We start from the raw sequence: 23,792 nt of genomic DNA on the forward strand, positions 1-23,792 counted from the left end.
AAATTAAAACCTATTAAAACTGCTACTAATGAGGAGCTAACCCATCATGAAGCAAAGGGGCCGGGGCACTGGCTGACGCACCCCACTCCCCGGCCTTACTTGAGATCTTTGGGATTCGGATTTGCTCGCTGCTGCTGCCGTCGCCCCCGTCACTGAAGGGCTTTATCTCTATGATGTAGTCCTCGTCAAAGGGCAGGGAGAGCTCCACCGAGGTCTTGTTGGTTTCGATCACAGAGGCGCTGCTCTGCCTGTTCCACCTGTACAGAACCTGCAGCGAGCGGGAGAGAGACGAGGAGGCAGAAACAGCAGAAAGGTTCATTGCTGTAGGAGCGTCCAGATTTACCACCGCTCTTCTCATGTCTCGAGAGCCCCTGATCATACTCATCAATGCCCAGACACACAGTCTGGTCACAGAGGTGATATTCTGACCCCCACGGTCCCTTCTGGCTTCCCAGAATAAATTGCTTTTTTGATTCACCTTCTAAGATCTGGAAGTCGTATTAATTAACATCATAAATTGTGACACAACATAGAAGTTTTCCAGGAAAAAAAAATAAAACGATGAGCAATGTTTTGCTGGGAGCCAGGAAGGAATAAGACTCTGTTATTCTAACAATAAGTTTAAAAGGTTTTTTAGAAACCTGCTAGAAGGATTTTGCTTTTTCAAGTCTGATGAGAATCTCTCTCACCTGTTTCAAGTGACTTCTTAATTTGCATTTCAAACCTAAAAAAATGTAGTGAAGAGATGGTCCAAACTACTGAGACTCATCTGAGGTTTTTGACTGAAAACCCTGAGGAATTACTTATTTCTGATAATCCAATAGAGTGCACCAAAGATACTTAAAAGTGAGGGCAGAAGTGACAGCTGGCACAGGCTCCCAAGGCTGATGCCGCCAGAATTTCAGATTGTGAACAAAACATGAAGCATGCCCAGGTTCTTTGTCGTTTCCAGCTCTGGTGGAAAACGTTTGCACAGTCCAGCCCTCAAGGCAATGGCTGGCAATTGCTCACTGATGTCTTCTTTGGGCCAAATTAAACCCTTGTGTAAGGTGATAGAGCTGAATTCTTCCCAAGATTTCTCTCTGGCTAAATTAAAACCTATTAAAACTGCTACTAATGAGGATTCTCTTTCTTTTCTTTTGGCTTTGCTCTCTGAAGAAAATGGAGCTATTAGAAAAGCATTTTATTTATCTGCAATTAAGGAGCCAACTATAGCCTCTGGAAGGTTTCCACCCAAGGCAGGAGAGCAGTCCTGCAGGTGGGCTACGAGCCTCCTGGGCTGAGCTGCAGAGGAGGCAGGGGCTGGGGAGGGGGAGCCGCAGGTCTGCGGGCTGACGCCTTCATGGGCGCAGCCGGGGGGTCGCTGTTTCTGGGGGAATGTTCCTGTTTCAACCCGTAAAAGCAGGCAAGTACCACGAAAAAACACCTAATCTAGTTTTATTATAAACCCTGAACTTGACACAGGATTCATGGAAATGTCCTTTATACCCCAGTACAAGAATCTGGAGGCAGCTAAAGCTAAATGAGGATTCATTGCAGGTCCTGAGGGAGGCCGTGCAGTGGCGTCATGCTGACACAATACTCACTTTGTAGCCTCTCACTTCTGACTCGTTATCCAGTGCTTTTACTTGGTCCCAGTTCAGGATGATCTTGGAGTCTGACGAATTCCATATGATGTTCCCAGGGGGCTGACTTGGCGCTACAGCGAAATATAGAAAGGATTATTTTACTAAGGAACACTGTTTCCAGTTTGATTCCTCCCAGTAGCAATGTAGCTTCCACCACCCCAGCTGAGCATGCAGAGTCCTACCCCTCCGGCAAGCTAATGAGCGGTTTCACTGATCTGTGTCCTCAAGGTCACAGGAGGTGTGACACAACACACTCCTCTAAATGAAAAAAAGGATTTACTCAGTTGCTCAACATGCCTGAGACCAGAAGAAAAAAGCCCTCTTGAAGGATGAGATAAATATTTAATTTTCCTGCACAGCTATGATTTCAGTTTTGCATGCTCTGCTTACTTAACATGGGGAAGAACCTTACAAAAAAAAGGAAAGAAAAAAAAGGCTGGTAAGCCTTGTGCACAAAGCAGCAGCAAAGAAACATCTCCCAGCTCCTTCAGACTTGAAAAAACCTGAAAGCCAAAGGAGAGCGCTGTTAGAAACCCTCCCAGGCAAGAGCACCGTGTGTGGCCAGGAGGACTCACGTGGCTTCTTTGTAGTGACGTTGACTGTGGCGCTGGAGGGCCCGGTGCCAGCAGTGTTGTAGGCCTTGACTGCCAAGTGATAGAGCGCGTTGCCTCGCAAGTTGGTGACTTTTGTGGATGTTTGGTTACCAACCGTCCTGATCTTTTTTGCGTTCTCTTCCTTTTCGTCATGTCTCCAACACCTGACCTGGAAAACAGAGCAGGTACTTCAACGCCCCAGCCATGGGCTGGCAGCACGCCGGCAGTTCCTAGCGCTAACTCTGGCACTTCTGTCCAAAATGTCGGTACCCACAGAGCCCAATCCCACATGTTGTTCCTTGCTGGACACCAGCACAGCTGCATTGCTCTCTTCCCAGCAGCTCAGCTGCTGGCTGGCCATGGAAGCACATTTTCCTGCCTACCTTGCTATCACTAAGCCTTTCAGGGCCATAGTTTTTTGTAGCCATTACTGGCAGTAAATGAAACACTGCATCTAGTGTGAAGTTTATCTGAACGGTTAATGCGAGCCTAATTACTGCTGAATGGAGCAAGGCTGCAGACACCATCCTGGAAGTGAAAGCCCATTAGGACAACGCTCCATCTCATCTCGGTAACTCTTGATGTTTTTTATCTTTCTCAGGGGAGACCCCAAGGATTAGATATGCTGACTTCTGTTCGTAAACCCAGGGCTGGTACTGCTGACCACTGCTTTGCTCTGAGATGGAGAAAATGACACAATTTATGCACTTCAGTTTCCCGCTGAAGCATGCTGACTTCCGAGCAGCCTCTCCCTGCCACCAGCGCACACAGGCTTCCCCCAGCAAGCTCTGATCTGCATTTTCCGACAGATTAGACACAGATAGATGCACAGCCTTTTACCCTGGGAGAGAAGTCTCTGTGTGCTGAGGAAACAACGGGAAGCCAGCACGCAGCAGGACCCGCCTGCCCTGCATTGCCACGGCACATTGCCGCGGCACGTCCCCGTGTCTGCTCAGTGCCTGGTGCTGAAACGATGCCACGGTTCGCTTCCATACCTCATACCCCTGTATTCTTCCTTTATGCTGATTCTCTCGAGGGGGAGCCCAAGAAATTTCAACATCTGAGGCAGAAAGACTTCTGGCGAAAACAGTGGTTGGGGCTCTGGTTGGCTCTGGGTAGACGAGTTAAAATAAAGTCAGTTTTCAATTTTATGTTCAATTAGTCACAAAATTCAAGGGATTTTCGTCACTGCATGCAAAAAGAGGCATGCTACAAAAACAAACTTTCCCATTTCAAAACCAAGTCCTGTCAGGCCTGTGCCAGACGGCGCTTCCCCTCCGCAGAAGAAATAATAAATGTCATTTCTAAACTCAACCCAGGATACCATGTACAGTAATTAGGACAAGAGGGAACATTTTCTAATCAGTGGACATTAATTCATACTAATTCTCAGCTGAATTCTTTCCAGATTACATATTACTTTTCCATTAATATCAAAAGATTTCATTACGATTAATGTTATTTTAATGACTATCAAAAGAATTAATCGTGGCGCGCCATTTATTATAAATCAGAGCAAGGATCGGAGTCAAAGGATGTGTCGGTGCGGATGCTAAACCCTTTCAGGCCCGGTCAGCACCTCAGGCGGCCAACATGAGGCAGGGGTAGGAGGGGGCAGTGGGGTGGGCTCCTCGCCCTACCTTCCTCCGCCGAGTACACGACCGTCACGGGGCTGAAGGACCCTTCCCCCTTGTTGTTGTACACCCCCACTTTCACTTCGTAGGGGGAGAAGGGCGGCAGGGTCTCGTTGCGAAAGACGTATCTGGAGGCGTCTGGGGAGGCCACGACGGTCTGCATCCAGCTGACGGTGCCGAAGGGGCGGAAGGCCACCACGTAGCCGAAGCCACCTCCATTCTGCAGCTCCTCGGGCACCGTCTGGGGGCAGGCAAACAGCAGGAGAACTCAGCGATTCATGCATTTATTTCCCTGTTTACATTCCCCTATTGCTTCTTCTCCTTCTAAAATTACTGTCCTAAGTAAGGATTAGGAATGGGAGGCAGCTGGAATTCTGCTTTGCATCTAACCTGAATTTATCCCATCCTGATCTTAGGCACTTCAGTGATGTCTGTGCTAGAGGCCTTGCTGTTCTGTGTGCTCCCTGCAGTCAGAGGAGAAAACATCTCCAGAAGTCACTTTGTCTAGGACTTAATCCATTTCCACAGCTGCCTACCTTCCTTTCCTGACTAGACAGGGAGTCTGGTGTGACAAAGCCAGTAATTTTAGGCCCTGCAGTGACTAAGTGTCTGAAGTTTGTTGGGGTGAACCCAGGACACAACTGCTTTCCCAAGGCACGTGCAGCTGCTCTGACATCTTTGGAGTCACACGTGAAGTCCTGAAGAACATGTCCTGACTGATGTCCCCCCACTGCATGGGGCTGGTGGCCCCACGCAGCACCCATGGTATGTGGACCCGTTGTTACGTGGCGACCCAGGCTAGGTCAGCCGAATAGTCGCTTCCCAATGTCATGATCTCTTAGAAATCATGACGACAGAGAGTGACTTGTCACAAACGTGAAGGAGAACAACTAGAAGAAACAACCTGTCACCTCCAGGTCACGTGTATGCACACTGTGCCTTCCTTCTTGCAGGCATGTAGTGCCCGAAAAGGCCTGTCCGAACCCAAAGCTCCAATGGGTGAAAATAATCTGTAATTAGGGGCCACTGTCCCACAGATGGCCATGGTGCTTAAGCACATTGCAGGGGTTACTTTTGGTGACTGCTTCTAGCTCTGTTGTCTGTGGCTCAAAAAATATCAGACTATTAGAAAAATGGTCTCTGGACATTTACAAGAGTAAACTGACTGTTCTATTGGAATACAAATTATATTTCGTGCAAATTATGAGTCAAAGTCACGGCTGATGTTCTTGTGTTTTTGAGACATATTGGAGTATCTGTAGGAGATACAGCGAAACTAATTAGTCCAATGGAGGAGGAAATTTAGCACATTGAGCTGTGTGGTAAGGAGAAAAACCCATTTATAGTTTTTTAATAACCTTAAAAATATCTCTGGTGATTCATTCTGCCAGCCTGGTCAGGAATAGTGCTAAGTGGAAGTGTTAGCATGTCTAGTGAAGTTCATTATTAGGAAAAATATGCCAGCTGCACCGCATCATAACATGAAAATATGAGCAGACAAATGACTAAAGTTCTAGCCCTGGCTGCCTTAAGGAATGTTAAACATTTTTCATCTCTGTATCTCCTCGTGCTGGCTTTCCTTTCATTAGCAGCAACGAAAGCCAGCATGCAATGTGTCTTGCTAACTCTTAACCACTTGCTGCCATATAACCCGGCACAGGGATGAGGGCTGAAGCTTGAGAGCCAGCTGTGGTTCTCAGCTGGGTGAGGGCATGCCAAGCTCGATCTCTCAAGACTCTGTTTTACCCCTTGGGTGGTTTCTGCCCGTAGGCAGCCCATGCAGGTTTTGCCATACACACTGTGCTGAAGCAGCAATGGGCACCTTGCAGTCCCCTGCTCAGTGCTTCGCTGCTGCTTCATGGCACCATGGCCTGGGATGGGGCATGGGCTTTAGCTCGATTTCAGTAGCTGGGCTATTTTATCACACAGCTGGGACTTTTTACCTCAAACCATTTATAGGAGCTCCGTGGAAAGACACTGGGGTGGAAGGGTGCATCTAGATCACCACTGTATTAATTTTCCTCTCAGTTTGGACTCCACTTACCTCCCATGTAATGACTAGCTCAGACTTGCTCCCGCCGCCTCCACTGACATTAGCCGGGGTCACTTCAGGAACTGAAAAAAAAAAAAAAAAAAAAAAAGATGTAGCATTGTAGATAGCACTGAAAATGCACGTGATGATTTTGAAACCAAAGAAGCGTGTTGAAATGTAACAGCTACAGGACTCTGCTGGCCTTCCCCTGCTGGGTATCAGAAACATTAGCAAATGACTAATTTGCCATGGCAAACAGCACATTAAAATTATGTCAATAATAGTATACGAAAAGTATGTCAATTAACTTGTGTATTCAGTCTCTAATTGTTTAGTTTAAACATTTATCTTCCATAAAAAAGGCTTTTACTTATTTTCATGTTTCACATTCTGTTCCATTACAAGCTAAAGCGGAGCAGAAGAGGCACCTACCATGACTGAGACACGGATCCCTGCAACCACCACCCTGAGCCTACTCCTGGCTGTGACCCCTTTCTGCCAGACCGAAAGATAGGGACAGCATCAAGGAGCATTACAGTTCTCAAGACTTGTCAGACATCCTTTAATGATGATTAGCACTCATGCAATGAGATTTAACTCAGCTGCCCAACACTACTTACGAGCTTCTTCAGTTCTTCTCTTCTCTGAAGGTCTGCTTGGCTCTCCAATCCCAATTAGGTTGGCAGCCACTACTCGAAATTCATACTCGACCCAAGGATTCAGACCCACCACGGTCGCTGTGAATGTCCTACCATCGATGACCTCTGGAACTGGGAGACAGCCATGGGTCAGGAGTGCAGTGAAAACCCACTTAAAGTATTAGAAACAGCTGAGAAAATGTCCTAGCAGATGCCCTTAGAAATGAGGGTTTAACATTAATAGAAAGCAAATACCGATTGACAAACCTTTTTTATTTTTTTAACATTTTATTAATTGCTAAAGTTAGAGAGACTGCTAAAGCAAGAAAGGGACAATTAAAACATTGTGATTTTAGCACAGAAATTCCTTAAGAAGTTTCTTCTAAATTGACACTTTTTCGAAAACAAGGTGTCAAGACAACAGGTTTACATGTTTTTTATTTTTCTCTTTTTAAACTTCACTGTTCTCTCTGTTTAACGGTTACTGGAACGAAATTAACCTCTGGTGGAATGAGCAATTACATCATGGAATTTTCCCCTCTATCAGGGAGATAATTCTACTTAAAGATAGGCCAGATGACATGGCCCGTCCCCGAGGGATGTCTTTATAGACCGCAATTACTGCTGTATATCTCCCGCGCAGCAACAGAAGATAGGAATTCATTCTGTTTTCCCTTAAACATTCATGAGAAAAATGGATGAGTAATCGCACTGACTGGACCCTAAATCTTTGGGTTGCCTAACTTGAAACTCGTTGAAAAGAGCGCTGTGCTGCAGCCAGGGAAATGACTTTTGGGGCAGAGCTGCTCCCCAGGGTGTGCTCGGGGCTTGGCGCTTACCTGTGCTCACCGCCTGCCACCCCACCGAGAAGGGGGTCCTGGCCTGCACCACGTACATCGTGATGGGGCTGTGGTTGTCTGCTCCAGGTCTCCAGGACAGCTGAGCGGTGGTGTCGGTGATTTCGTCGATGGTCACAGCTTCTGGTGGGCCCGGGGGACCTGCCAGAAAAGTCACAGGAGGAGAGCGCTTGAAGCCAGGCAGAGGTTGGGGGAACGGGGCCCAGGCCTTCCCTCCCAACCCAGGAGAGAGGTGGCTTGGCGTGGAGCTGCAGCTGCAGCTTGGCTGTGCTGGGAGGCTGAACAACAAAAAACCTGCTGTAACAAGCATCGTGCCTGAGTATGGGCAGTGTTTTCTCTTTGACTGCTGAGTACCAAGTAAAGCACTGCAGGACGCCACCACCAGCGGTACGACCTCTCCTTCATCACACGGCCATTCCTACCAGCAGTGGTACCGAGGTGACGTCTCCCCCCAGAAGCACCACTTCACAGCAAACTTTCATCTTGCAGTTCATTCCTCCATCCTTGGACTAAAATTGTTCTCAAATGATATTAAGACCTGGACATACTTAAATATCTAAAATACCCTGAAATCTTCCAGTATCCCATCTTTAAAATTAAAGTTTCAGCAGGTCTAGCCAGATTTAATTTCTAAGAAATTAAAATTCTAAATGATATTGCTAGGCTGTGGGGAGAGCAATCGTGCAATGCAGCCTCGCTCGGCTGTTAGCTCCTTCGGTCCTTCCCCCCAGGTTCCACAAGAGGAGTGAAACCTCATTGTGTGCTTCACAAATTACTCCTCCTGCTCGGCAGATGCCGACATGACCCATCTTCACTTCATGTCTTGGAGTAATGATGGTTACTCCCAACATTTCCTAATATACGTCTTAACAGGGTGCAGGGAAATATTGTCAGATTAATTCAGAGACATTCACGCAGATGCTATCCCAAAGTCAAGAAAAGGAAAAGAATCTTTGGCATCCTCGTGTAATTATCAGAGCATACAAGAAGGAACTGGTAGCTGCACATTGATGCAAGAAAGTGAGATAACAGGTTTGGGGCTGGGATGGTCTGTCACCAAGGGTACAAATCCCCTAAACGTATGGCACTGCCGAAGACATGCAAGGGGTTGACAGCCTTTCCCTGGGAAAGGCTGCGTCACATTATCTTGACGTAACTCCAATGACTATATTTTTAACAAAATTTAAATTTATTATGGATGCTCTATTTATGCAGCAGCTTTTCACCTCCCCTATCCAGTCTCACAGCCCAGCAATATCTCCCAGTTTGCACACTGTTGGTGGCACGATGCAGCACAACTCCAGGTGCAGCCATGGGGCCACTGCCTGGATGCAGACATCCCTACTGATGCTTCGGGAGAGGGACAAGACCGGTATTTGTGCTGTCACCAGCGGCCACTTTCTTGTGAGAATTTAATGTTCCTCCTGTTTGTTTACAGAGCCAACACTAAGGAAATTACCTAACTGAAGTTCTCACAGCAGGCTGTTTTGAAATGTTTGTACAAAAAACAAAACAAAACAAAACCCCCGACAGATCTGAAATAATGCTGCAGCAAAAATACAAGAACCGGTGTAACGGGGAGCCTGGGCACTCTCGTGCTTCTTACAGGGCCATCGGTCACTGCTGCCCACCACCACGCATGGTCTGACCCTGCTCCACAGTGCAGCCATAAACGTGATGTTAGCAGATGAAAAGAGCCATTCAGAGAGACCAAAGCAAAACGGCTGTGTTCCCTACCTATTTCTGCTGCACGATTCACCAAAGAAATGAGCTCAGTTGGTGCAAATTTTGCATTCCGGACATGAACGTGTACTCGTGTTTATCTGCTGCGTGTCTGTTGTACGAGTATGCATATACGAAAGCAGCTTTACATATGCTGCTTGAGAATGTACTGTGAACCACAGCTTGTACTTAGAATTTATTTCTTAGATTAATTACAAGATTCTGGGATCCCAGTGAATGTATCTGAGCACAGAAATTGTCTTACTAGCTGCAGAAGATAGGAAAAAAAAAGAAATTTTCCAACAACAACAACAGTAACAAAATGCAAATACCTCTTACAATCAGGTCTGCAGCAGCCGATAGCTTGTCCACACTTGTTTGCACCATGCAGACGTACTTCCCAGCATGCTTCAGCTGGATGCTTCTGATCATCAAATCACCAGCTGAATCCTGCTGATAAAGTAGGGAAAAGTGGTTACAATTACTTTTTAATGAGCGCTAAACATCATTATCACATGAAGGACACTGTGACTAATGGATTTATTTTATACTGGCTGATGAAAACATTCGTAATGCAAGCCGTGGACTATTAAAATTATGTGAGTTCGCCTTGAAGATAAGAGCGGGAGCGTTTCTAAAATTATGGCTTCTGCAAGGGGCAAGGGAGCCAGGTTTGGGTCCGTTAAGCAGTTTCCCCATTAAAACAACGTGACAGAGCTTATGTGGGGCAGGCTTGCCTCAATTCCTCCTTCACCTCTCTGGATAAGCAATTTATAGCCTCTTCACTGTTCACATGTCTAAGTCCTGTCTACATCTATTTCACAAGTGCAAACCAGCCCAAATTATGAGGCATCTGCAACAGTTTCATGGCCTTGTATTACGGCCAGCATTTTGATTGCCTGGCGTTTTTGTACTAAAGATCATGAGAACAGCACTCTCCGAGGAAATCTCGCATTACCTAACAGCAGTAATTTGTTTTCCGAACACCAAATGCATGTCTGATTAACTGTTGAATAGAACTAATTACGTTTCTGTATGTATAGGAAGCTCAAAACTCTTTCTAAATTTTTCTCTAGACACAAAACATTCAATACATTAGAAGTCTCAGGGTAACCTTGTGATTGTGGCTTTCTGACTAAAGAATATTAATAAAGTTTGTAATTTTGGCTTTGCAGCTCAGTCACTGGGAAGAGCTGTCACTGCTGATGTGCACCCTAGGCATAAATCTTTAAGTGCATCTTTTAATGATTTTTTTAGGTATAAAAGCAAGGCTTGTAAATTGTATTTCCTTTTCCTTTTAGCATCAAATTTCACTCTTGACAAGTGTAAACATAGACTGCCTGTCTGCCCGAAACCCAGCACGGCACGTGACTTTGTCAAACCTCCCTTAGAGTAACACGTAAAACTCCCTTCTGTCCTCTACCTCTGCTGAAAAATTATTATATTTCTTTCCATATTTTTCTTGTTATGTTCACTCAATAAAAGTGGAAAAAAATAGTCTGGAAAGATGATGGGAAAAGCAATTTTTAATTGCAACTCAGAAATTAAACTCCCACAAGACCAGTACAACATTGAGCAGGGTAAATCAGATGAAATCTGAGCTGTGAAGAAAAACATGAGGATTACAAAAAAAGTAAACTTTTCACTCATTTTCTACACATAGTCTGTGAATCTTCTGGTCCAGTTTTATCAAAAATTATTCAGAAATTATTTTTATTCAAAAGAATAGCATAACAAGCTGGAGGAAGGTCTGACAGACATGCTACATCCTTATGTGAAAACCCTTTCCAACAGATGGCTTCCTCGGATATCTTGTATGACGCTGACCCTTTCCAATTCCCCAAATTTATTCTGCAGCAATTTCAGGGAAACTCAGACTGCCCACATTAGCCAAGGGGCCATGTCAGTGATGCTGTAGATTGTCACCTGGGGCGTACTCCTCTCTGGGGCTCGGGGCTGGGCACTGGCCAGCCAGCACACTTGCCTTGAGAGGGACTTTCTGGTCCTAAACCTTCCTGGAGAGGCAGAAAATAGCAACTGCCTTCTCCTCTCCCATGGAAGGAAAGCAATTCCTACCTGCACTACAGCTGCTTTCCCATACCTTCCACTTGATCATCTTCTTGAATGACAGGGATGGCTAGGGCTGTAATTAATGGAGAGTCTAAACATCACCTCACACCTGACTCTTCTCCTAGCTATCAGATTTGCATGAACGTCATCTTCTAAACCTTTAAACAAACATTTCATTGGACATTGCAAAAGTTTGCATTGTCAGTTGGTGCAGACTGGGTTTCCTATAAACAAACAAGGAACCGGAAGATACCAGAATGACATCACCCAGAAACTTGCACAGATAATGTTGAGGAGAAACATCATTTCCAAAGGTCAGTGGCGTTTGTAACTTTATGCAGATCATTTTGCATGGAGGAAAAACACTTATTGCAAGCATGTGGTCACAAGAGAAGGACACAGACATATAAATATGTCAACAAAGACTGCCTGCACAAATTTGAGGGTGTCTTCTAATTTTTCCCAATTTCTGAATAAATAAAAAGTTCTACAGCTGTTACTTTTTTTTTTTTTTTTTTTTTTTTTTGTTACAGACACAGAAAAGCTGGTATGGACTTACATGTGGAGGTCCATAAAAAAGTCTTCCAGTCTTTTGCAATAAGAAAATGCCTTACAGGTCTTCTGATGTACAGCTCACCACAATGGTAACACATCATTCATGCCAGCAGATTTAAGGCATGTCATTAAGCAATTATAACAATTCTACATCAACTATCACAACGTAGCGTACTGTCAATGTTTATTTTCTCAGTCTATGAGCCATAAGATGTCTCCTAGTGTTAACTCAACTCTATGTTATTTTCAGCTATTACTGTGACTGTCAATAGAAAAGGGGAACACTTTGGGGGGATTGCTTTAGTATTAATACTTACCCCTCCAACTCTTTCAAAGTGGTCCCCATCTTTTTCAAAGTCTATCAGGTGTCCATTGAATGACCAGGTAAACATGATATCTAGTGAGTGATCATGAGATACCTGACAAGGCAAGACAATACTTTCTCCAACGGTGACGTCCATGCTGAAAGGTGACACCATAACCCGTGTTGGATCTACAAATGAAGACAACAGAGAAAAAAAAAGTTAGTCCTGTCTTCCTGAGAAAGGGAGGCCCATGTGGAGCTGAAAATGACTGTACACGATCTATCACAATAGTAGCTCTTGAAATTTTTCAAAAAACTGAACTATCACATCTTTGATTTTATCCTGATACCTTTCTCTTTTTGTTGGATGGAAAAATTATCAAGAAGTCTTCCAGAATCCTCTTCTAGCTGCAATCCAGATGAACAAGGAGAAAAGAAAAAGATGGAAAAGAATGCAACAAATTCCTCATTCACAGCTGGAGTTCACGTGGATCCTTTACCACTAGTTTAATTGCCCATATTTCACTTTAGTCATGCAGTACGAACAAAATGGTGGCACAGAAAGATGAGCCATGACACATTATGCCAACTTCAGCTCCTCATCTGTGCCTATGAATTCCCTCTGCCTCTAAAGTTAACATTTGTCTTTCATTTCTGTTGACAAAAATGCTGTATTTTTTTTTCTACAGGGCCACAGAGGAAATGAAAAGGAGAAAAAATATTGCTTAACAATGAGACCAAAAGTCTGAAAATCATATACAGATAGATATTTTTACTTATTCCAAAAGTCTGTTCCACACAGCTGTCATGGTAAAATACTACGGGCATTATTCATTCTCTAGAATATGAAACCAAAATCTTAACTACTTCATCCAGGGACTACTGTCCAACTGCTTAACTCTGCTAAAACAGTAAGGGTATTGCAAAAAATAAATGTCCTGGGCAAAACTATTTGCTGAAATTTGGGGGACATGAAGCTGTTCCTGGGGTTTGAGAAACCTTATCAAAAGTCTCCAGGAGGCAGTGAGAAAGGTTTGATCACCGACTTGAACAGGCTTCAGATCAAGTCCTCAAAGACATGGCAGTGTTACCTTGGGCAAATTTAATTAATCTCTATTTTGGTTTCTTTGGTTTCACTTTCTAACAAAACAGAGTAACTCTTCTCATAATCACAGTAGCTGTTATGAGGCTTCAGTAATTAATACAAGTAAAACATTCCAGACTCTCAGGTGAAAAGCAGTACAAGTGCAAGTTACTAAAACAATATTTAATTATTACTTTGTTTTTATGTAACTGATGTGTCAGGATTTTACAGTCATTTGGAATTGCTCATGCTGAAACACAGGAGGACGTGGAGCATCCAGGGTCTGGGATGCTGCAGAAACTCCCCACCTGCAGTGGCACAGAATCACTCACAAAATTCCTTACAGCTTCTGCAGTTTGGTTTCTGTCCTGCTCCAAGTCCACATGAAATGTTTATGAAGGACGTGATTCTGAGATGCAATGAGTGCCTCCTACAAAGCTCCGAGGTTTTTCTGCAAACTGCCCTCACCTGCCATTCACCTTCCGCAAGAGGTGAGAATTGCATACCATAAACCCGATTCTTCCTGATGAAATACATGGAGTTTATAAAAACACAAAGAATGAAACATGGATGTTTGCTAAAGACCTATTTTCCAAAGCAGCTTAGCACAGCTCTTGTGGAAGTTGTAGGAGCTGCAAGTGCCTGGTGCCTTTGAAAATCAGTCCCCCAGGTTTCAATCCAATCATGTCAAGAAGCATTGCAATCTTACAGCTGGACATACCGGGTTATAGGAGCGGCCGAGATGGCGCGATGACAAACGATACGCAGGCAGGGCTCTGACCCAAGTCACGCTCAGCATCAGCAGGAGCCCCCTGTAATGCACTTTACAAATCACCCCAAGGAGAATGCTTACCAATCTCTTCTCAAGGACTAGAAAAGCTGAAAAACAAAACCACCTCCTCCCCCCCGAATAACCCTAGCAGAGCAGCTAATGGAAAATGTTATTCAGAAGCCAATTGAGGGCAGCCAAGTGTAGGCACACCTTGGTGATACGCAGCCAAGTGGTAATCAAAATTATTAGATTTGCATTTTCAAAATCTGTAACATCAGGCACCTTTTAAATTATGGTGAGTGCTTTAGTGATACCAAAATTGTGTTGGTTAGCATCCAAGTCAAAAATAAAAAAAATATGTATTTTTTCTACTAACTACTCATTTATTTATTGTCCACCTGCAAGGCACAAGAGGCCATCTGTGAAGACAAACACAATGTGAGAACTGAGCTCACTGCTCTGTTACTACCCCAAGTGCAGATTATTTTCTTTAGATGTCTTCACTCAGTATGGGCACTGTTACCAAGGACAGCTAATTTAAAGAAAAATTGTGATTTTGGTGATACTCACCTTTGGAGCACTCTGGTGCATTCTGAGATACTTGATATATAAAAATAAGTCTGAAACAGTCAGTTGCAAATAAAGGGTAAGAACTGCTATCAGTAATGTCACCCTGAGCAGTTGTTGTCTGCAGGTTTGTGAGCCCCGCGGAGGGACGCAGCACTGGGCACCTCCTAGCAAACATCCCAGGGAGCACGACTGCTCCTGGTCAGTGCTGTGACGGTACCTCTGGCATTGCTGAGTTTCCATAGGAGAGACAAGGGAATGCTGAATGCCAAAGGGAGCGCTCTCAGGGGATGGAAAGCCTTCCATCGTCAGGAGGCAGAATAATCTGGTTTTTGGTCTCTCTCGGTTTTGCTGATCAGAGGCCGTGTGCCCGGCTGTAGGTGTCACTGAAGGCTCAGGAAGCAGCGAGGCTCCCTCTTCGCCTTCCTTTCACATCGGCATTTTCACCACTGCGGTTTTTGTGCTTGCCACGTGAAGGAAACGCGTGGTTTTCATTTTACACGCGTTTTTCCTCACCTGCTGAGCAGGCTGGGGGCTCAGCCTGCAGCTTGTGCGAGCTGGTGGGGCAGACCCTCAGCGGAGCAGAGCCACGCCAGGGCAGCTCGGCTGCCCCCCAGGCCCCCTCAGGGGCAGCAAGGTCATCTTGGCTTTTCTTACCTGCTGTCATCCTGAGTGACATCCCTTAGTGTTACTGCTGCGGTGCACACTTGGAGAATTTGCCATATTTCTGATTTAATGCATTTAGCTTATATGAGCAGAGATCTTCACAAAGCTTTCCTGCTAGCTTTCAGTCTGGAAGAAGAAACGGACCCGAGCAGCATTTCCTACCTTCAGCTGCTGCTCTCGTGTCCCTCGCACCCCGTTAAAAGGCAGCCGTGCTGAGCTGCCCGCGCTGCGCGTCCCACCTGGGCACACCGCGCTGTGTTCCCCAGCCGCAGGCTGCACCATCGCGGTACGGGCTGAGGGCAGCGATTATCCGAGCTGAAGAGAAGCCTTCCCACCCCGGCTTGCTATTGATTGGGCGTCCATTAGGGGGGATTACTTGTTTAGGATAAACAGCTTTGCAGGGCTGCGCTTGCTTGCTGTAGCTCACGCGGTGCTGTGCTGCGTCGCATTGATCAGGAGGACGTGACGCAGCGGGACACCAGCTACAGAGGCACGGCATAAATGGCATAAAGTGAAGCAGAGGCTGACACTCGGGGATAATGCTTGTTGGTTTTTATTTTTAAAGTCAGTCCAGGGCATGCAAATGTATCTTGAGCGATCCAAGAGGACCAGGGCACGGCGAGAAGCGGCACCGTGTGCGTGGTGCCAGCCAGCAAGGTTCCAGCCAAGCAGAGGGTTTCCCACCTACGGGAAGGCAGCTCTGTTTGCACTGCTTGGCTGCTTGGCATCCCCCTTCCAAATACGCTCATTTCCAATTTGGCTTGGCTGTGGCGGCTGTTTGCTCACCTCTGCAGGGAAGGGATTCGGCGATATTAATAGGCGCAGTGCCTTTCATTTGCGGATATCAAAGTGCTTAGCAAACAACGAGGTCTGCTTCGCCAGCCCGGGAGGGAGGAGGCGCACACAGTGTTTTATCACAGCAAAAGATTGAACAGGAGACACAGCTCCTGTCGTTGGCCTCAAGTCAGTGGACTTGAGCATCTCCAAGACTAATCCAAAGAAGAAATAATGACAGTATTTCCAATGCTGGTTTCTGAAACTTGTGTACCTACTGCCTAAATGCTTATTTAGACATCTGTCCTGGCACAGAGGAGGTCAAAACAGACAGAGCAGAAGGGAACACTCAGGTTTTGGACATACTTTTCCATGGTAAAAGAAAATGGAAGGAATCAGAACTCACCCCCAGACTTAACAGTGCCTATAGAGGCAAAGTATGTAGCAAATATTTGTGCCTTTGGGAGGGAAACTGTGGAAATGGACACAAGTCAGAAAGCAAAAACTGCAGCAGCTGCTTATGGACAGAAGAAACATAGTCTGGCTCCTTAAATGGAAAAAAGCAGTGTTTGCTTTCACTGAGGGATATGTTCGTTTCCTTCAGGTAGATGAGAAACACTGGCGTCCCACGTACTGCGCTCAGAGGGCACGGCTGAGCTGAGCAGTGCAGACGCGTAATGCCCAGAGAGGCTGCTGCAGGTGCAGCACAGAGCACGGTTGCAGGAGGGACACGAGGCTGCCACACGCAGCACGGCCATCTCAGCACACGAGGCTCCGACTCCCTGCATCATGCGCTGGGACAGCAGCATGCCAGGGCATCTGTTAGCTGCTTAATGAAAACCGGCGCGGCTGACAAGGTAATTTCAGGTTCAGGCATGAATGCTCAAGTGCAAGAGTTTATGTGCAATTACCAGATGCTTCAAACAAGCAGCTAAGACAAAGGGAGGCAATGCCAAGCACACGGGGCTGCATCCAGCGCTACAGAAAACGGACAGTGCTGCTTTTCCTGGGGCTGAATTTCCGTCTACGTTGCTGATATTCTTTATGTGGACCTAGGCAGACAAGCACTACTTGCAAGTGTGATTAACCATCTAATTACCTGCTTGTCTGAGGCAGCAATTAGTGTTACAATGTTAAAGATTCACCTCCATTTTGTACTTAATCTGCATAATTTCACATACAAGATTTTAAAACGTTTTTTTTTTTTTAAGATAAATAATAACACTAATTTTTTCTCTTTATGGAAAACCAGAGGGGTTACTGTTTTCATTTTTGTGTTGTTGTTGTTGTTATAAGAGGGAGTTAATAAATGCATTACAGATCAATGCCCTCTATTTGCAATGACATTTTACATTATTATATTGATTTCAAGGCAAATCATGTCTGGAGATAATAAAAATCAATCTTGGAGGTAGAATCATCTGTTTTCTATGAGCAACTGAAGAATCAAAGTCCAATATATAAGTGCTTAAATGTGCTCCAGTGTTTCTTTCTCTCCTGTTTGTGACCGAAACATTTATCCAAGACCACGAAGCCCAAAGCATCCGAGACCCGATGTCTAGCTCAGCTTCAGGATCTCTCAGTGCTCTGGACACCATCAGACACAGTGAAAAACACTAAAAACAGGAAAATATAACCCAGAGCTAAAGAAATTAATAACTGGTGACTAACTAAACACGTCGTATGAATTAGCACAGCAAACTACAGCTATCTTCATAGATTGTTTAAGCACTTTAAGGGGCATGGCCAAAATTAATCTGAGAAAGACATGGGGAAAGCCAAAGATAAGTGGCAAAACACGGACTGCTTTACACTGTCGCAGACTTGAGCCGTGATGAGCCACAAACATGCTTGCAGGAATAGTGCACAGCTCCTCCTCATATCAACATAACTCTTTGGTTCTATACCATCAGCTGCTACACGTGTGCTCCTGCAGGACACGTTTGTAAGTGGTTTATAACTGGTTTATAAGGCACATGTCTCAACAGGCAATGTTGCAGCACTTACAGCATCCTCGTGTTTGTAGTATGGTAGTTCAGCCTAATAAACCGTAATCTTATTAAAAGGGAAAGGGACACCATCAGCTTAGAAAGGGGACTTTAGGCTTAGGACTAAAGTCAGTTTTTGATTTTAGAAATATATGTGGTTAGCGGTCTAGATCTTTCCATGTAATCAGGCAGCACTGATCTTTGGCACCGCAGGCAGTGACACGTGGCCACATATTTTACAGGGATTAAGGGGTGGAACATTTGACCTTTCCTGGAAGAGTGGAGACTCTTATTCAGCAATACGCTCAGTTTAGCTGGGCATTTAAGACGTGCTAAAATTGCTTTCCTGAAAGAGAATCCTTATCTTGCTACTTACTTGGCTTAAATCTTGCCATATCAGAACTACGGCAGGGTAGGGGGCATACAGCTATTTTCAGGTATGTGCTTCAGCACGTCGCTTGAGCCCCTTTCTCTAAGGAATGCCTCTTTGTTTTGGAGTGGGCCAGGTTTTTGTAATTGAGGATTTTAAATGCTGCTCCTCCTGACTGCCCTCCTCAGTAACCTGCCCATCCAATTGCTTCAGCCTCACCTGTGAGAATAGCAGCCTCCTTCTCAGCTTCATTCAGAGCTGAACTGCAGTTGAGGTACAAGTTATTAACATATTTCTTAAACTGACATTGAAAAATAGCTTCCCACAGATTGAAAACTGTCTAAGTCTCCCTCCCAGGAATTAATGCCTCCCACCTCCCAGACAGGGACCCGGCAGTCAATCAGCGGATTGCATTTCTGCATACTCAAATACACATCCTTTGTGTGGCTGAATAATAAATGAAGGTTAATTTAAATCTGAAAACACATTAGGAATGGAATTGTATCAAAGGATACTGGGGAGGGATGTGCCGTTATAACAAATTCAAAGACAAAATATATGAAAATATATCCACTCCAGTGAGAGTACAACGAGTGTTACTTAAATAACAAGAGGGCACAATACTTCATTTTAACCTCCATTTTACCCAGTGCAATGCAATCTTATCAAATCAAGCTCTCCCCATACAATTGTGACAAAGAAAATCATACGTAATGGGGTCTGCAAATGACAGACAAATCTGTCACTCATAGAAATTCATACTTGCTCTTTATAGCAGCATGCAACAGTGCCTGATTACGCTACAAAACCCAAACATACCTTCTCTCCCTTTGCATTTCAGACTCAAATAAAAGCCACTCCACTTCAGAGGTGCCTTAAAAGAAATTGGTATATTTGACAAACGATTGAACCATTTGTGACACACTTTATAGATAACCCAGTGAATCTGAGGTGTCACCTTTTGTGGGCTATTGATTGAAACTAGCTGATATCCATCTTTTCAAGTATGGAATAATCTACTGCCATTACAAAAATGATGGCCATCTTACAGAGAAGGTTAATCAGATACAGGAGAAATCATATCTAATCTTTGATAAATTGCAAGTCACTCAAGGATCAATCACCATTCTCCTTGTAACACAAGCCACAGGTAATTGTGCAAATGCAGCACCGTGCAGTCTGTCGTGCAGCCCATGTACATGGGCTGGGGCCAGAAGATTTTTCTCCATTTGAGCAGCTTAGCCTGCTGGGATTGTTGATTTATGGGGCTTTTAAATACATTAAGAATGGTAATGACCACAAATAGAAAATTTCAGAAAGAAATGGAGCAGCAATAATATGATAGGCAGGCATTCAAACTGAGACATTATAAAGTGACTGGCATGGTCTTTGCACTGTTATGGTAGAATATGTTTTTAGATTTTTCCTAACTGCGTTCTATGTCTGTTATCTACACCCTCCTCCTCAGGACCAAGATGTTAGGAATAAGCTGACATGCAAGAATAAATCCCAAGTCAAGAGTCATTAGGAGCTGATGTCTCTTGAGCTGTCAAACCTACAGAATGGCATGAAAATCACTAGCTGGAATTTCCAGCTTCCCAGTGAATGATTCACAGCTTAACCACCCTTAATGCCATCCAGATCAAGCCTTGCATTTGTCATGAATGTCTTGGGATAAGCAAGTCTGGGTGTACAGGTGATTTATCAAGTGGCCCCAGACACACTGAGCTTCTCAAGCAGCTGATGTGAACACAGTGAGTCACCAGTCCTACCAGTAAGGAGGACTGGGCGGGAGCACCTACCGATATCTCTGAAAACAGGAAAGTTTTTACTATTACATTAAGATCCTGGGCAAATTTTAGGGTATTCTAATTTATTTCCCATGCGTTTTAACTTTGTTAAAACAAACATTTAAACTAACTGCTACATCAATATATTTACCCAGAGTTAGTAAAACTCCCATACAAGCTGTAGTACAGGTACCTACACAAATACCATTTCATACAGCCATGCAATTTGTAGGAAGTCACCACCTCTTGTTTCTCAAACATAATATAATTAGTTCTCAGTGATACTCTCCTTTTACAATCAGACTGAACATGCTAGAGAGCCATACACACACACACAGAGGATGTCACAGTCTCATTCTAGCATGTACCTACACACAATCTATTTTGTTTCTTTATTATATGTGTGTGTGCATGTGGAACTGTATATGTTCAAGGATGTCACTAACTTAAGTCAAGCACTACATTCTTCATGTTGGGATTTTGGCTATCCTATGCTGCAGTAAAAAACTCCCCAACTCCCCTTAAGCTGTAACATAAAATCAGCTGAAGGGAAGCACCTCCTTTTTATTTCATTTGGTTTTCTATTTGGTTTAGGGATTTTTGGCCTCGATTTTCCCCTGAGAACCTCAACATGCTGCAGACTACAAAAGCATTGAATATAAGATTCATTGTGGTAACAGGCTAAAGATTCTCGCTGGGATGAAAATAAAATTGGAACATAGCAACTTTTTGCATGCTTTGCAGACTTCATTGCCTGCCCCCTGTTGGACCTGTCTTACTGAAAGTGGCTGGGGATACTTTATGAAAGCCAGCAGAAAGATGACATAACTTAGGTATCAACACCAAGAGTCACATGTGAAACGATGAGCACCGTGCTGCACATCAGCAGAAGATACTGAATATTTCCATTGCTAATTCAGTATGGTCAGTGTCTCCTGAGGGGTAACACTGCAGGGATGTGGAAAATCTTGCATCCACAAAATAACAAGACAGTTTTGTCCTTGCTAAATCATTTTTACTGATTTCCAATGACTGTGTCTGTCTGTCTTCATTATGGAGGCAGAGAACTGTGACCTACTGAATATATGCTCATTTTTAAGGGAAAAAAAGCACCAGGAAGGATTCCTGGACAGAAAACAGGCTACGATTCACTAATTTTAGTAAGCACCAAATGTATTAGTTCATTAAATGGTTAGAATCTCCACTGGGACACGAAACTCAAAATAAAAACCCCAGGAACAATGTAGAGTTTCCCACTTGAACTCCTGGCTATCTGTCATTAGGAAGAATGTCCAGCTCAGTTTTCACCGCTGAGTGTCTGTCTCATGGTGTTATTACAATGGCTTATATGCTGGTTGGGTTGTTATTATCAATCCCATGAATGCTCTCAACCCAAGTATTTCTCTAAAGCATCATCTGCTCCTACTATTTTATAATTAGAATATAATTAGTAGAAGTTCTTGCAAGTAGCTCCCATTGAGAAAATGCTTCTACCACACTAAAGTAAAATCTGTAATTCCCAAGCTTTATGCAATCTACACTAAAAAGAAATCTAGGCATTTCTCTAGTGCCTCAGGAAATGACATCCTGACAACAAGACATAATTAAGAAGTTGTCCACTGGGCAGGGCTAGACACAACCTAATCTGCAGGCAGGTAGGCCAATCAATTATGCAATTTTATTTTTTACTTACTTCCAATTTCAAAACTATCTTCTCAGGTCAGCTTAAAGGTAAACCTCAAATGAAAGAGCCAAACTTTTTAAGAAACTGAGCACTTAGAAAAAATATTGCTGCCACAGTAACATATAGTTTTTTTCTTTTTTTTCTACTTCAAAACATTTTAAAAATTTGTTTAAATAAAACATTTTTTTTTTCAGATGGAAAATGTCTGTCTGTAGTTAGTCATAGCACTGAATTCTTATTCAGGTTTTGCATATAAATAGCAGAAAAGTTTAAGCCTATTCAGGCCAACTTGTGGATATTACACATTGTCAGAAAGTACTTGCAAGTTTAGAACTAATTAGGAAAGCACAATAGCAGTTACCCAAACTCAGCTACAAACCTCTGGAATTTACAAGTATCCAAAGAACTGAGTCAGCCAACAGGGAAAAGAAAAGCAAGAAAAAGAGAGCTATTTTAACTCTATTTAGTAGCTATTTGCAGAGGGAGCATATCCAAAACTGCCGGCTTGTAAATCGCTCCTGCTAGGGGCAAGCACAGCATGTGAACCATCCTATTAAATACTAGTTTGAGTTTTTAGAGTTTGAATCACAACCAAATGCGAACAATTAAGCTTAACAGAATTACACTGAATGGAGAATTAGATAAGCAAAAGAGGGGGAAAAGTACAGAGCGAAGAGCAAGCCTGCTCTGTGGCCAGCAAGATAACAGATCTTGGAGCGAAAGGGAATAAAAGGAGCTCTCCTCCTTACTTTCCTTCTCTGACCTTGAGCAAGTCATTAAAAGCCTCTGCTGCCTTATTTACCCAGCCTATCAAATAGATATAAGACCTTCATTATAAAGTGTTTTGTCTTCTGACACTGCTGTGCACAGTAGATATTTTTATTTAAGACAGACATTTACGTGAAACTCTGTTGAGACCTCTGCTACCACAGGCAAGACTGAAGCCCAAACACCTACTTCCAAAAAAATCAAGTTACTGTAAGAACAAAACGAACCTTTAAAAAACATTTTCTGGGCCACAGAGGTCTAATTTGTTTCCTGGTGAAGGTGAGACTGTCTCTCAATGTGCTTTGTTCTTTTGCAAGGCAGTGGCTTGTGTCTCCATGTCCCAATTAGTGATGAACTGGGAAGAGAAGCCTTTCTGAGGGACGTGCTATTGTTTTGCTCTCTTGTTGGTGAAGCTCTAGTAGTAATGTTATAGAAAGGGGCAGGATCAAGGCAGGATCAAATGTGGAATGAGAATAATAACCTGCAAGACTGTCCTGTCATTATAACTTGCTCAAAATTCCCAGCTCCTACACTACTGAATAAATATACATCACAGAGCATCATTAAAAAGTGTCCCTGACATTTCTCCTGTTGCGTGGCATTTTACTTCAAATTAGTCAAAATTTTCTTATGCACATCACTTCAAAACAATAATCAAGATCTAACTTGTAAAGAAACACACAGGGAAGAGGAGGAACAAAGAGCACGTCAGCCCTACCGTCTTTCCTTCCAGCCTGATTTCAGTGATGGATGAGTTTGGCCCCACACTTCTCAGCACACAACTTTGCTAGGACTTTAGTCATGGTCTACAGTATTTCTCCCTGACACTACCACTTGTGGCTCTCTGCTGCAGGGAATGTCATTCATCTTCAATTACAGCAAATGGTTTAGTTATCAGGGCTAATGGATTCAGGCTTGAATTGTTACGGAGACTTCCTACTGAGACATAAAAAGAACTGAAATTTTCACTGGTGAAATACTGCTGACTTTCTAAATAAATTCTAATAAAGATTAATATTTAGATATATTCACAATGAAGCTAGAAGAAAGCAGTGCTAAAACCTACAGCTTTGATCATTAGCTCTTCATGATACAATTAAAAACTTCAAACAAAATGAAAATAAAATTCATATTTCAAGTGTGCATGTGTGCGTGTGTGCGAGAGAGAGAGAGAGAGAGAGAGAGAGAATCAACCCAAGCCATGGCAAAACAATTCAATGACAGAACTTCCTCGTATTTCAGGACCAACCTGCCATTGAGTCACGAAGATTTGTATTTATGTCATGTTCCCACATA

The 23,792-nt window shown here is 43.7% G+C and overlaps 1 protein-coding gene across 8 annotated transcripts in view; it reads right to left on the minus strand.

Annotated features, from left to right (window-relative positions):
• The window catches only part of LOC106036755 (contactin-4), a 300,476-nt gene that overhangs the window by 2,789 nt on the left and 273,895 nt on the right, over window positions 1-23,792 (minus strand). For 7 of the 8 annotated variants that reach the window (XM_048068576.2, XM_067002911.1, XM_067002912.1 and 4 more), the window contains 10 exons: window positions 12,047-12,222; window positions 9,437-9,557; window positions 7,365-7,523; window positions 6,508-6,657; window positions 5,900-5,970; window positions 3,862-4,096; window positions 3,217-3,332; window positions 2,204-2,390; window positions 1,587-1,699; window positions 100-268 (listed from right to left, as the gene is read on the minus strand). In XM_048068576.2, coding sequence (XP_047924533.1) covers window positions 100-268; window positions 1,587-1,699; window positions 2,204-2,390; window positions 3,217-3,332; window positions 3,862-4,096; window positions 5,900-5,970; window positions 6,508-6,657; window positions 7,365-7,523; window positions 9,437-9,557; window positions 12,047-12,222 — 1,497 coding nt within the window. The remainder of the gene's footprint in view (window positions 1-99; window positions 269-1,586; window positions 1,700-2,203; window positions 2,391-3,216; window positions 3,333-3,861; window positions 4,097-5,899; window positions 5,971-6,507; window positions 6,658-7,364; window positions 7,524-9,436; window positions 9,558-12,046; window positions 12,223-23,792) is intronic. The other variant, XM_048068607.2, reaches the window with a different exon arrangement.

Source organism: Anser cygnoides, chromosome 10 (assembly GCF_040182565.1).
Source record: "Anser cygnoides isolate HZ-2024a breed goose chromosome 10, Taihu_goose_T2T_genome, whole genome shotgun sequence".
Taxonomy (NCBI): Eukaryota; Metazoa; Chordata; class Aves; order Anseriformes; family Anatidae; genus Anser; species Anser cygnoides.